This window comes from Diadema antillarum, unplaced genomic scaffold (assembly GCF_040938485.1).
Source record: "Diadema antillarum isolate AM-2024a unplaced genomic scaffold, OU_Dant_1.0 seq00001823_RagTag, whole genome shotgun sequence".
In the NCBI taxonomy this organism is placed as follows: domain Eukaryota; kingdom Metazoa; phylum Echinodermata; class Echinoidea; order Diadematoida; family Diadematidae; genus Diadema; species Diadema antillarum.
Window position 1 is genome coordinate 569788 of NW_027272497.1, and position 14778 is coordinate 584565.

Consider the following 14778-nt stretch of genomic DNA (forward strand, 5'->3'; position numbering starts at 1 on the left):
GTTATTTTGTCATCTAAACTCCAGGCTTCACTGTAGAGGAAGCTTCACTTCCTGTCACCCCAATTAAAAATAGTAAGATAGAAAGATGGAAACTTCTTGATCGTGGAAAGAGATAGAATCACAGTTATCACCCCCACACATGCTCAGGAAACAGTAATGTTGGTCTCAGTTGCACTATGTCAAGTACGGACGTTGTGATGATGATATCACCTCACGACTAGTTGGAGTTGTATTTCCTCCAGGGACTAGTGAACCAACGGTTTCATTTCTTTCCTTTTTTTCGGTTTTTTTTTTTTTTGTAGTTTTAAGGTGTGTGTGTGTGGGGGGGGGGGGGGGTGGGGTGCTTGAGTTGTTTGTGAACACGCTTCAAAAAGGAGCTTCTACTTTGTGAAGCCGAAAAAAAAAAAACCTGGGTTTCACCGCGAAGAAGAGTAAGAATGTATTCTTTGCAAAGGTGCATACGGTGTGTGATGTGCAGTGGTCCGCACTGTCTATGAACTGCTCAAAATGACATTACGCAGCATGCACTATACATATTAATACAAGTGGGAGAAGGAATGGCATGTATAACGAACTCTTCTCTGTGGTGTTATCGACGATTCACAGATGAACTAAAGACGCAAGTCAACCAATACACACAAGAAGAAAGCAACTGATGTTTTTGCCTGTTTATTTTTCCTTTGACAGATATAATTATTCAGACATTTTGCATCACCTTCTTCAATCAATAAGTGAACTTGGTTAAAGGCGTTTCTCTATATTCAACAATGCTGGCAAATGACCTGGCTCTGCTCCTGGTCATCCTTGTGTTGACATTGACGTGGACGCACACGCTGGCACAATGTAAGTTATTATTTTTATTTTAAGAACTTTCATAATTTCTCGTGCACATATTGTGCAGCCCGGATCTCTGCCCTTGGTTCCAAACGAGACAAGAAAAGACACGATTATACACGTATTGACAATTTTGGTCGCAAAAACGGATTAAGCACCATTTTCATACCTTATCAGATAGTGCAAAAGGAAATCTCATCAATGGTATCTCATTTGCGTTGTAAATAGCAAGGATTATTCTTCAAGTCTTGATAAAATAGAATTCCACATTTTCTGTTTATTTTCTTTGTTTTTAGTAGGTTTAATCGCAATATTATCTCATATTGACAAGAATGGAGTTAAGTCGTTTTGCGATTAAACTCTTTACATACACAGAAACATTATTATTATACACACGCAATCATGCATTATGCACAAGTACCACAAAATCATTCATCGTATAGTTGATATTATAATGCCAGATGACACTAACATTGTGTAAAGGATTATTGCATAATGATAACGATGAATAACATAGACTATAATGATAATGATTATGATAATGATAGTGATAATGATTATGATAATGATAATGAATAACATTTATATAGCGCTTAATACTGATGTTTCTAAGCACATTTTTTACAGTTACAGATAATTATACGTATACACGCTGTACATGAATTGCATAATGGTAACTGCTTTTAGCTGACAATATTCTTTATTTTGCATTCCTGATCGGAAGGTGACAGTAAATGGACGCGACGTGTTTTTGTACTGATGTAGAGAGTAAGAATTCTGTGAATATGTGTAGTTTCCCCATACATCAGTCGCATATCGTCCCGATTTTTTATTCATCGCTTGTTATTTTGATGTTTATTTAAACTGTGTAGATAACTATGACCTTCGGCTTGTTAACGGAGCTGATGACTATGGGCGTCTTGAGATTTTCTACAACGGTGTGTGGGGGACGATCTGTGATGACAGCTTTGGCTTATCAGAGACAGAGGTATCGAGACTCATCCAAAAAAGAAAATCCAATACAAGTATTATGTATTATAGCACCTGGGCGTCGATTTAGTTCAGTCGTTGTGTCACACTTTTCCGGCCAAGCCTTGCGTGCGACTTGCGAAGAATTTAACAATTTTTACTACCCGGAGGTCCCCGCAGATGACCCGAACATGACAGTCCCTAGCACGTATCTCACCCGTAGTCGCCCGGAGGTGCGCATGCAAATCCTTTTTACCCGCAACCATAGTCCTGTCACACCTTTCCGGGCAAGCTACGCGGGCTTGTTGCTTGTGGGGATTTTCAAGCATACCGGACAATTTTTAAAGGCGGACAAGGATTTGGGCGAGTTTTGCATGTGTCTTACTTGCTGGACGCTTTCTACTTAAGTTCTGCTTGCGGGTATTCTGTGTGACCTGCGTGCCAGGCACGTGGGGCTGTCGTTTCTTCCGTATTTCTTATCCGATTTTTGTTATTTATGTAACCAAGAAATAGAAACTTATGAACATTTATTTTGCAATATGGATAGCTATGATATCGCATTGCAATCTGAGTGAGCATTCGAGATATTGTATGCCCTGGGTAAACATTTTTGTAGGTTGGTCGAGTAGTGCAGTGAGAATAAAGTTTTTCATGTCTTCGACACTTTGCTTAGATATATTGCTTTTTAGTCAAGAAGTACAGGTATATTACCATTCGGAAACTAGTAGTAGAAAGTATTGAAATAATGACAATAAAATGATGATGATGATGATGATGATAATAATAATAATAATAATAATAATAATGATAATGATGGTAATAATAATAATAATAATAATAATTCCATATCATAACTTGTTTAAACATGATATGGAAGTTAATGACTGGCATCATAGCGAATGAGATGTATTGCTTCATTGAAGGGAAGGACTTATTCCCTGTCGAACAAAAAGGTGGGCGGCGAGGGTGCAGAGGAACTAAAGACCAACTACTAATTGACAAAATGGTGATGAGAAATTCCAAGAGAAGGAGGACCAACCTGTGTGTAGCCTGGATCGATTATAAGAAGGCTTATGATATGGTGCCTCATTCGTGGATCGATGAATGCTTGCAAATGTTCGGACTTGCAGATAACATCCGAGCTTTACTGACAAATTCTATGAAGGCATGGTGCACAACCCTCACATCGAATGGCAAAGATCTTGGTCAGGTGAGAATACAACGAGGAATATTCCAAGGGGACTCACGGTCACCTCTCCTCTTCGTTATATCACTCATTCCACTTACAAGCGTTCTGCGAAATGTATCGGCCGGTTATGACCTCGGAGGAAATCATGGCTCCCTCAATCATCTGCTGTTCATGGACGACCTTAAGCTCTTTTGTAAAGACGAGAAGCAGTGCGACAAGCTAGTTCAAACGGTTCGTTTGGTCAGCAAAGACATCGGCATGGACTTCGGCATCAACAAGTGCGCTACCCTGGTTATGAAGAGAGGGAGACGAGTGAAGAGTGCAGGAATACCACTTCCTGATGGAAGAATACTACAGAGTTTGGAGGAAGGAGAGAATTACAAATACCTCGGAGTGTTGGAATCTGATGATGTCTCGAACAATGCTATCAAAGTGTCTGTGACGAAGGAGTACTTCTCACGTGTAAAAAGTGTACTAAAATCACACTTAAATGGCGGACACGTGATCACAGCTCTAAACACCTGGGCGGTAGCAGTTTTGAGATACACAGGAGGAGTGGTCGAATGGACGAAGGCGGAACTGGCTGGTATGGATCGGAAGACAAGAAAGATGCTCTCGATCTACAAAACCCACCAAATGAGTGCTGATGTCGACAGGTTGTACCTGCCAAGGAGAGAAGGAGGCCGAGGGCTCGTGAGTGCGTCAGATTGCGTTGAAATGGAGCAAATCAGCCTCAACAATTACATAAACAGCAGTGAGGAAAAACTCCTTCGAGCCGTTCTGGTTGAAAGTGGAAATAATGTAAACGCCATTGATCCACTTACTTTCAAAAGCCAGAAACGAACAGAAAGATCCGCAAAGTGGAGAGAAAAGCAGCTGCACGGGCAGTTTTGCAGAGAGACGGAGAACATCAGCAGTAATGACACATGGTTATGGCTGAAGAAAGGAGAACTGAAGAAGGAGACAGAAGGACTGATCATCGCTGCCCAAGAGCAAGCACTGTCAACAAATGCCCTGAAAGTCAAGATACAGAAGAGAGATGTGGATGCCACATGCAGGATATGCCGAGAAAGAGACGAGACAGTGCAACATATCGTATGTGGCTGTAGTAAATTGGCGCAAAAGGAGTACAAAAGACGACATGACAAACTGGCACAAGTCCTTCACTGGGAGCTTTGCCGAAAACATGAAATACCATGTGAGAGCAAATGGTATATGCACGAACCACAGAAAGTTTCTGAAAATGATCAAGTTAAAATCCTGTGGGATTTCGATGTTCAAACTGACAATGTCATCCAGCACAGGCGTCCGGATATCATCGTCGTAGAAAGGGCTCGACAGATGTGCACAATCGTCGATGTCGCGGTACCGGGAGACAGCAGAGTAGCCGAGAAGGAGAAGGAAAAGATAGAGAAGTACCCAGACCTTGCCAGAGAGCTTCGCCGCCTGGGGAATATGAGAACGAAGGTGATCCCTATTGTCGTTGGAGCACTCGGAACAACGCCAAAGCAGCTGCGACGGCACTTGGACGACGTTGGTGTGCCAGATCGAGTGCAAACGCTCCAAAAAGCAGCATTGCTGGGGACGGCACGAATCCTGAGAAAAGTACTGGAAGTCTAAGGTTCCAGGATGGAACTTGACGTGATATTAATCTCCAAGAGATATCTTGTGAAGATAGAGATAACAATGATAATGATAATGATAATAAGGATGATAATAATAAAAATAATGATAATAATAAGAATAATGATAATGATAATAATGATAATAAAATATTGCGCATGTTCCATAAACGTACATCTTCAAATGCGCCTTATGCCTTTGAATTACTAACATTAATGAAACAAGTGGGTTTTTAGATGTTCTTTGAAGATGATGAGAGATTACTGGCTGAGGGGAGTTTGGGGTAGTTGATTTCATAGCTCGGGAGCAGCAGATGAAAATGCTTTTTCACCAAGTGTGGCCAGCATCTTGGAAGTGTGATGGTTCAGTGTGATACCTTGCGAGGAGCGGAGGGTGTACCGTGTTTGGTGACTAATGGTAATGAGTTCGGATAAGACACATTTAGTAAGGAGGAGCGAAACCGTCGATATATTTGAAAGTGAGCAGAAGTATCTGCCCAAATGGTAAGGAAACTGGCAATCATGAAAGGAAAGTTGGGCTTGCATTATGTGGAAATATGCAAATTTGTTCAAGTGAATGACTCGTTTAGAGCCAGGGCCGGCGCAGCCGTGGGGGCCGTGGGGGCTCGGGCCCCCACACTTTTTGTGCACCATACAAAGGAATACATAAGGTGTCATCACTTTGGGCCCCCACACTTTTTTCAACCCGGAAGTACGTAAGTGGCACTAAAATAGAAATAGATAGAGAGATCTTGAAGTATGGCGGCGGTAAGGTTATGTGTTTTCTCTGAAGACCTTTTTTTATAACACCCGCGGAAATGGGAGGGGAGAGAATGAGCTGAGGACCTTTTTTTTTTTTTTTTTTTTTTTTTTTTTTGCTTGTCAGCTGAAGAAACCCGGAAGTGGGCCCCCACACTTTTAAAAACACTGCGCCGGCCCTGAGAGCTCTAGTTACTTGATTAATTGAACGCGGTTGAGGCCTAATCGGAGATAGATCAGTTTTATAATGGTTCAGATTTATGTATTTTTTCTGGGTTTTTTTTTTGTGTGTGTGTGCTAACGCCAAATGAGTTGTGGTTTCATTTATTTGTATAAGACATGAAAACATCAAGCAATTTCATTATTAGATGTGAATCTATGGACGTGTAAGGTTAGGATGAAAGTGGGAACCCTGTATAGAACTGAATGTTTGGAGGGAGTAGGTAAGGAGGGTGTAGTTCTGTGTGTGTACATAACATTTTGTGTAAATTTTCTGTAAATTTTAGATGAATGTTATGATCTCCGGGTCACCCCACCGATCATTATTTTTTGTTTGTTTGTTTGTTTAATTACTGTCGATTGTATATTTTTCATATTTATTAAAGTAATATGAATGGTTTGTTACAGTATGTAAAATTATAGAAATCAAATGAAGATTTTTTAAGAACTAGAAAAAAAAAGTGTGTGTATGTGAGTGCGTGAATATAATGTGTAGTACGGTATTTTGTTCTGATGTGCAGTAATGCCAAAATAGATTGCTGTCTTTGAAGTTATTTGAATGGAAGGTAATGAATAGTACACTGTATCTAAAAGAAAAGTACATGTATGTGCATTTGTTGGCTAGCTCTCGTAGAATATGCATACTAGTAACTCTGCACTGGCGGTATGTGCTTGTCATCTAATAGGTCGCCTGCAGACAACTCGGGCTTAGCACGATCACCTTCAATTACTACACGGGCAGATTCGGGGAAGGAACTGGTGACATTGTGCTAGACCAAGTGTCCTGCTTCGGACACGAAACATCACTGGAATCATGTTCCCATAACCCCGTCTATGACAACGACTGTACTCACTCAGAGGATGTCGGGATATCGTGTGGTACGGGTAAGTGACCCGTGACGTCATATCACACAAAATCCTTGTTATTTTCTTTGTCTGTCTGCTTCCGTTTTTGTTTTGTTTTGTTTTGTTTTTTTTGGTGGGGGGATGGGGTGTTACGGAGCGTTACATTTCATTTGATTACCGACAAACGTAATTTGCAGCTTCACTTTAATAAATACAACATCGGACAATAATGATCAGATGATGAAAGAAAGGGCATTGATAAATTGTATATTGTGATGCACTTCTACGATATACTATCATCGTTATTTTCAACTTTGTATTCGAATCTTCCATTCACATTTTAATTGGGTTACAAAGGCGGCTCCATGCCAAGCGACTTCATTCCATTTCAGTTGTTTGTCACAAGAAGGTTCCAACTTGTGCTGCTCCTCAAACGCCGCATTATGCTTGACGTGCGATAATTTCCAAAGAATTGATATTGCAAGCCCTCATTTTGAGACTTTTCTTTGTCTGTCAACAGATCTGACGAGTTCTAGAAGTTCTTCCTCCAGTTTCTCTGGTACTGGAACCTGGATCGCTATCACCATTGCCGTCGTGTTCGTGGTCGTGGCCGGGTCGGCGTACCGACGACGGAGGATGATGAGGTTACGACAGCAACAACAGACCACCACAATTTTCCAGGCGCCTGCTACCGCTGTAGTCCATGTACCCAACGCAGCGGCAACTGGCAATGCGAACATGCCAACTTACCACCATACTACACAGCCGCCTGCTAATGCAAATGTCCCTACTCCCTCTTATGCCGCCGTAACGCAGCCGTATCCGCCGGGCAAGCAGCCGTATCCACCTGCTGGGGCGCCCCCTGCGGCGGCGTCCAGCAGTCCTTATCCAGTACAACCTTTTTACCCAGCTGTTGCACCGGCAGCAGGGACGGCTTATCCACCGGCGATGGGAACTGGTACATCCGCAGCCGCAGGAACCCCATATCCTCCATCAGCTCCGCCGAGCGAGGTAGCAACAGGTGCGTATCCACCCCAGTCAACAGGTGCGTATCCACCCCAGTCAACAGGAGCATATCCACCCCAGTCAATAGGTGCGTACCCACCCCAGTCAGCAGCCCCCTACCCACCTCCGGACGCGGGGACAGGTGTACCACCGATGTATCCCCCGGGAGATAGCTCGGCACCACCCGCGGATTTACCCCCTCCCCCATCATACGATGACATTGTCAAGCAGAAATAACTGCTTCTGTGCTGCAGTGTGATTTCACGAATGACTTCTTCTCTTTTTCCTTTTTTTTTTAAACCATTATTTCCATGAAATGGTAAAAGCATGATCATCTGTACCCTATGGTTCCACATGAAGAGAAATGCTTGTAGCATTATGGACTTGGATCAAGCTGAAATGCAGCAGCCCTCGGGTTGCACGGTAAATGATGTTTGATCGTTTGCAGTCAGCTGTCTGCATGTTGATTTTGAAAGACTATTTTGTTGGCATTTCGTGTGACGTATGATGTCTTACAATTTTTAGATTGCTGTAATAAGAATACACAATGGGTTCATCAATATCCTTAATGTATATACATTCATCAATCCAAAGAAATGAAAGAGTGATTGATTATTCGGGTACTAGTGGGCCTTTCGTTTACTATATCTTTTTGATTGATAAAGCTTTGAGCCAAACTTGTGCACAATGATATGTCCACAGTCGGGGGAAATTCTGGTGGCGAACTGTAAGAAAAAGAAAGAAAAGAAAGGAGTAACAGCATGATGGTTTTCAACTGACCCAGAGTGCTTTCTCATTGTTTTTGATAGAACATGACAAGCTGATCTTCCATGTGTTACATTCTCTCTTTCGTTTTGTTTCAAATAGCATTGATAAAAGTGTAGGTAGATTGTGTACCTCGTAGATCGGAGAACGATATGTGGATTACGACAGAAGATTAACATCGAGTGTTTGTACGAGTAGCTTCTTAGTTTGATTTAGTTAGGTTATGGATCTAGGAATTGTAGAAAACAAGGGGCGATTCTGACTATAGCATCTGATGGCTGACATTAAAAGATAGGTACTCTTCGTTATTCGGTTTTCATGATTCAAGGACATTATTCTTCTGAATTCTGTCGTTCTTAAGCTGCTAATCATCAGAAAATTTACTTGGTGATAGATTACAGAAGTGAAGCACTGTTGTCTTTCTTTCTATTATTCTGAACTCGGAAGTATTACCATTCCTGTGGCCTCTGACATAATTCGTATAGAGAAGGAATATTCAAACTGCGACCACATTGCCTACTTATCACAAAGACAAAGAAAGACAGAATGATCTGTGTAGAAATTTGATAAGGGGGACCTCAGAAAATTTATTAATTACCCCCTTTAATATACAGATACAGATATATCTATCTGTTGTAAATGCTGAATACTTACTGAGATTTAATTTACATTAAATCGTAGTTGTAAGTGACAATGGTTGTGTTCACCTTTGCACCACTTAACTATTCTGTCGTCAGTGAACTGATGGAAAAGGGATGAACAACTCCGTGTACAGTGTATGTTGTCAAATTATTGTCATTTATGACTGACGTGAAGATCATCAAATTGTGTCAATTAACAGCAAAATATTATGGGTACGGATTGACAGGGTAACCGGTGTTGAAATGAATCGCTTTCTGAAGAAGCTGTATATATTGGGCCTCCCGTCATATATATATATACACTATATATATGCTGCCCGTAAAGTACTAGTTTTCCTATCCCGCAGCTGAAATTTAAAACTGACTACGGGCTAAACAAATAATGATAAAGAATTATGTGTCAGAGTAATATTGTACCCTGTGTACCTTCTTATACCTATGTTTGAGTGGACGATTAACAACAAAGAAGAAAGAAGAAAAAAGAAGAAGAAGAAGAAGAAGAAGAAGAAACGTCGCCGTTTGATAGTAGCTGCTGATTTCTTATAGAAGTTCATCTATATGTTTTATAAGAGGCTATACATTGTTGAGGTTTATGGTGAGAATTGGTTTCGGCTCAAGAAAAGCTCTGTGGCTGTAATAAGATATTAAGACTTGTTTAATGTTGAAAGTGGTCCCTTGGCAATGAGCCATTAAATAAGATCGAGGCAGGGGAAGGTATCTTTTGTTATAACCCTGTGTAATCAGTAATTTTTATTTGCTCAGAACATTGTCACCGTCAAGATTAAAAGGATGTAATTTATCAATTATCAATATATCCCCTATATCTCGTTGTTGCCGTTTGTCTTCTCAAACTTCTAAACGTATTATAAGGAAACCAGGCTGTAGCCCAAATGTAAATTAATTTCGATCAAATCAAATTATCGATGAAAGTAGCGTGTAGTATATAGGCAGATTTGTGTGGTGTTTTATATTTTCTAATTAACTTTAGACGTCGAGAGCCTTTTACATTATATATTACCAAGGCTGTCACCTACATAAAAGCTCTATGACGATCAAAGAACTAAAAATGTAGACCTCGGCTGAAATTTTCCCTATTTATATGCTGTTGTAGATTTATCAAGTGTTTTACACCTCATAAATGCAGCTGCTCGAAACTGTCACAATTTGACTGACTGCGTTTTATAGGGCTGATATATGTATATTCATTCGGGATTGCGATGTATGCAAGTGATATGGGTCAACCGTGGCTGAAATTCAAAGCAAACTGTTTGGAGTCCTATCTTTCTATAGTGACGAATGCTGTATACTAATGAAGTCAACTCGGGTAGATATTTTGATGTAATTTTCATGAAAAATGAATTTTATGGAATTCCCTTTATATTTCCTTTATATTGTTGTCCATACATTACGTCGTAACCTCTATTAGTCTCCTCATCCAGCGGTTCCAACACCAAAACTTTAAAAATTCATAACTTTTGCATCGATTGTCCGATTTTCATCAAACTTTCACCGATGTGTTCTAGTAATATCGCTGCTTTCACTCAATCCACATATGTCTTTGGGTTTTGGTTTCCTGTAATGAATCCATAAATTGCTTATGCATTATGTCGCTCTGAAAATGAGTGAAGTGCCCTAACTGACTGACAAAAATGAAAGGTCATTCGTACCAATGTGCCCATGAGCTAATTCCATACTGTCTTATTATAGGGACTATTGAGCAAGATTTGGTACGCTTTTTATCTCTACATGAATACCTAGCCGCTAGGTATCATAGTCTGTACTCCTTCATAGGTACGTTTTGTTGGTTATTACAACTGGTATTACTGTAGTTTTTTATTCTCATATTATGTACCATTATTACTACAATTATGGTCCTAATGAGCATTATGATATTGCTCTATAAGCAACTTTACGATGATGTATGTATTTACCGGTATAGCATTCCCATTTGGGGCTTTTATTCAAGAGGTAGGCCTATACAATGGTGCAAAACGTCACTGGGACTTCGTTTTCAACTTCCTCTGGTTACCATGGCGTTACTGTCGTGCATTACTAAATATGGTGGTAAAACATCTAAAATGACGTTCGTGTTAGGTGTGTCGGTCCTTTCTCAGGGTTGCTGTTGTTTTTGTTTTATACAAAACTAGTCGGTGATATGGATGTCTCACCCCCCCCCCCCCCCATTTAGTTATCAATATTAGAGTCTGAAAAGATACGTTATACAAGTTATACATGCGTTTTGATTGACTGTGCTTTCTCTACCTACATACTGTACACGCTCGCATACACACATGCATACATACACACATACATACATACACGTACGTACATATGCTAGTAGTAAGTCATCAAATGACTGGGATATTTTTCATTGGTTTTTTTTCTCTCTAGCAAGGGAAATAATCTTTGTTGTTTTGATGAGGCTAATAAAAAAATAAAATCAGGCTCACTTTCGTAACAATTCTCCAATACTTTCTATCTCACCAGAAAGCAAACAAAAAACAAAAAACTTTCACCAAAACACATATCGATATGCGGGTATATAGTTGCGTTTATATTATATCATCACCCCCCCCCCCCCCCCCCCCCCATTTATAGTTGAAATGCCTGGTATTGTGCAGAGGAACACATGGACGTTTTCTTCTCCTTTGTTTTGTTTTGTTTGTTTGTTTGTTTGTTTGTTTGTTGTTTGTTTGTTTGTTTGTTGTTTGTTTGTTTTTTTGTAGTGTAGTTCAGTTGGGGTTGTGTTTAACTTAACGCTGCCTCCCGTACCTCATTGAAAGAATTTAAGCCAAAGTAAGCGGATATTGACTATTATTATGCGCATGGAGAACTTTACATGAATGTGTACGAAATGTAAGCTCTCATCAAAAGTACTCAGTGTTGTAGAAGTCACATAAAGAATTTCACGATTTAAAGAGGCCGTTGCAATAAAAAAGAACGTGTAACGGGTTAATTTGCACGTTCATAGCCATGATTGGACTGGTCCAAGTGATGTTGTTGGTAGGCGTGAACGCAGATGAAAATAGCCACATGTCATCTTACTGGTCTGTCATCGAAATGTTTATGACAAGGCTGTTATCTTCTTTCCGTATACCATGTTTTATGTTCATCTATCTTTCAGGTATGTTTGGAAATACGTCGTTTCACAATATTGTAAATTTCACAATATTGTAAATGTCACAATATTGTAAATATAATTCACATCAAGGGGCTTATGACCAAGAATTTTATCCCTGGATTGAGAATTTCAATACATGTATTGAGTTAAGTAGAAAAAGTGTTCGAGCACGCGGCACGAGGTACATAATACATGAAATATGAGTATAAAAACAAAATGAATTGTTAGTTATTCGAGGAAGGGAATTTTATCAACATTTCAGCGTACAAGTATATAGCTGTTGCAAGTTGTGGTGACATGATGTACATATATTATAAATTATTGTACAAATCGTGTGTCCAATATCAATAATGAACTTTTTATTACTGTCTACCTTTGTTAAAAGCCTTTTCTATGTGAATAAATTGATATCGAGTAAAATGATACACTCGTGTCTCGAAACTTTTCTCGTATATTCTTGTGTGAAAAACTGCGTCGAGTGTATAAGAGAAAAGGGATGAATTTCATTTTCAAGTGGTGCAATCTTGTAATGTGTAATGGAATCCATGATTTAAGACTTTCTTCTAAAAAACTGACGGCAGAAGGTTCTTGAAATCACATGTAAAATGGGAGCAAGAAAGAGATGCTAGTACACATGTATATCATCGTATTTGTGATTTCACGAAACGCTGGATAATACTGCATGGTTGCAGTACTAACGTAACTAATGTAAGTTGGATGTGATGTTGCATAACATCTCGGCAAGCCCATTTGTACGCCAATATGTATGTGCAGTATATATGTATAAATGTATATGTACATGGGGAATGCAAATGAGACAAGGTGTTTTATTATTCCATGAAGGAAAAACTTGAGCGAATATTGAGATTTCATGTGTAGCTCAACAGGAGATACATTGTATTGAGGTAACATCTCATTTAATGTACATATTTTGTAATTACTATCATTGTCTACTAAAAACTTCAAAATCCCTTAATTTACTTACCCTCTTTTTATTCTGTTTGTTTGTTTTGTTTGTTTTTGCCCAACTTTTGCAAGTCAATTTGAAACACGTAGTAATATTGCAGTATGATTATCATTTTATGTGAAGGTACTGTGATTCTGTCGACTGATACGTTATAAAACTATAGGTTTGAAGATAACTGCCCATTTCAAAACCCTCACCTTTTGGTATGAAGATTGAACTAACCAAGACCATTTTAAAGAGTAAGGCACAACATGGACTTAGATGTTTATCGCTACCTATAGCCAAAGTCTGGGTTTGCAGTGACAGAAAATGAGAGTGAGATGAACAGGGTGAAAGCAAGAATCCCAGATAAAGTGATTTCTCCGACTTTATTGAAACGTTGCTGACACAACTTGAGGTAACAAAAAGTCGACGCTACTCTGTATTTTGATATAAACATTATAATATACAAATGTACATCCATCTGACAAACATAATATTCAGAGAGGGAAAGACTGGGGTTCTATCGCAGCTCTGTGCTTTCGAACGCTGAAGCCGACATTGACCCATCGGACGATGCTGCCCCAGGTTCCGGGATGGAGAAGGTTACTGTAAGCGATGTCTCTCCCGGTAGATGCGACTCTGCGGTTGGGTAATATGGTAATGCTTCTGAACTACCGCATGGCTCCAACGTCGAACCCGCCGCCGCCGCCGCCGCCGTCGTCGTTGTTGGACGTGGGCGCGGCACAACTGGATAAAACTCGTTCCTTGGCTGTGGCGGGTATGGGTTGGCCAGAGCTGGCGTGGGCTGGATTGAAGAAGTTGGATCAGATTGGCGCTCTCGTACGTTTATGCCATTCGGCTGCCCCTTCGGTTCTCGATGGGCATTTCGGAAAGCCGTGTCCGAAATGCGTTCGTCTCCGAGGCGGCTCAGCCGAGGGCATGGAGGGTATGGCTTTGCGACAGTCGGGTAGACTGCCTGAAGGTCGCCCTCCCCTTCCGTCATCTCTACCATGGTGATGCTGTTGGACGCACCTGCGGGCGGCTCGTCGTTCATCCTGTACCGGTGGAAGCGGTTTCCCTCCTGATGGCGTTGACGACGTTTGTGCACCATCCACGAGATTCCCAGGAGGACGATGATGGCCAGCACGACTATGTATGAGTAGGAACTGCCAGACGACACTGGCTTACGCACGTTCGCTGCAGAACACAAAAGCAAATATACCGTTTAGTCTAAGTATAAACGTATCTCAGATAAGACGCTTAGTTGATCTCCATTTTCTATCATAATACAGAAAAACTGATAGATTACACGAACTTGACACTCTCGCAATATTATGGCAAATTGATTGTCTTAACCAGTGGTGGTAACTCTCTTTGAATATTCTTCTACTGTATATATACTGTAGGACGACATCAGTAAATGCATGTAATTATAAGTATAAGTATTTTGCCACGCTTTGGAAGGGCAAATATAAATGAACGTAGACCTTTTTCAACATTGGGTGCCTATAGGAATTGGAGATAACTCACCAGGATTAAGGAGCCATCTTGTCCTTCATCTTTCACTGACCTTGATAGAAGCGACTTAAACCACAACTACCATGACGATTGTAGGCTAAATCATGATTATTCAGAAGCAGGGTTAACGTGGAAGTATTTGTGATGCTCACTATCAACTGCTTTTGTTTAACATCAGAATGATAATGTTTGATATATAACGCTGCCATAAAGAAAAGAAAAAGAGGTGAGGAAAATATCTCGAGCCACACTATGTTTATGACCTTTGTAACAAAGATTTGTAGGATGGGTATATAACTGTACAAGACACTTACTCATTCCGCAGGACACACCCACGTCGT

The 14778-nt window shown here is 40.3% G+C and overlaps 1 protein-coding gene across 1 annotated transcript; it reads left to right on the top strand.

Annotated features, from left to right (window-relative positions):
- The first annotated feature begins 767 nt into the window (after positions 1–767).
- On the top strand, positions 768–7680 carry LOC139712576 (uncharacterized). The gene is made up of 4 exons (XM_071624385.1): positions 768–843; positions 1707–1822; positions 6279–6477; positions 6959–7680. Exons 1-4 carry the CDS (start codon positions 768–770, stop codon positions 7678–7680), a joined length of 1113 nt encoding a protein of 370 aa, XP_071480486.1.
- The last annotated feature ends 7098 nt before the right edge of the window (positions 7681–14778 follow it).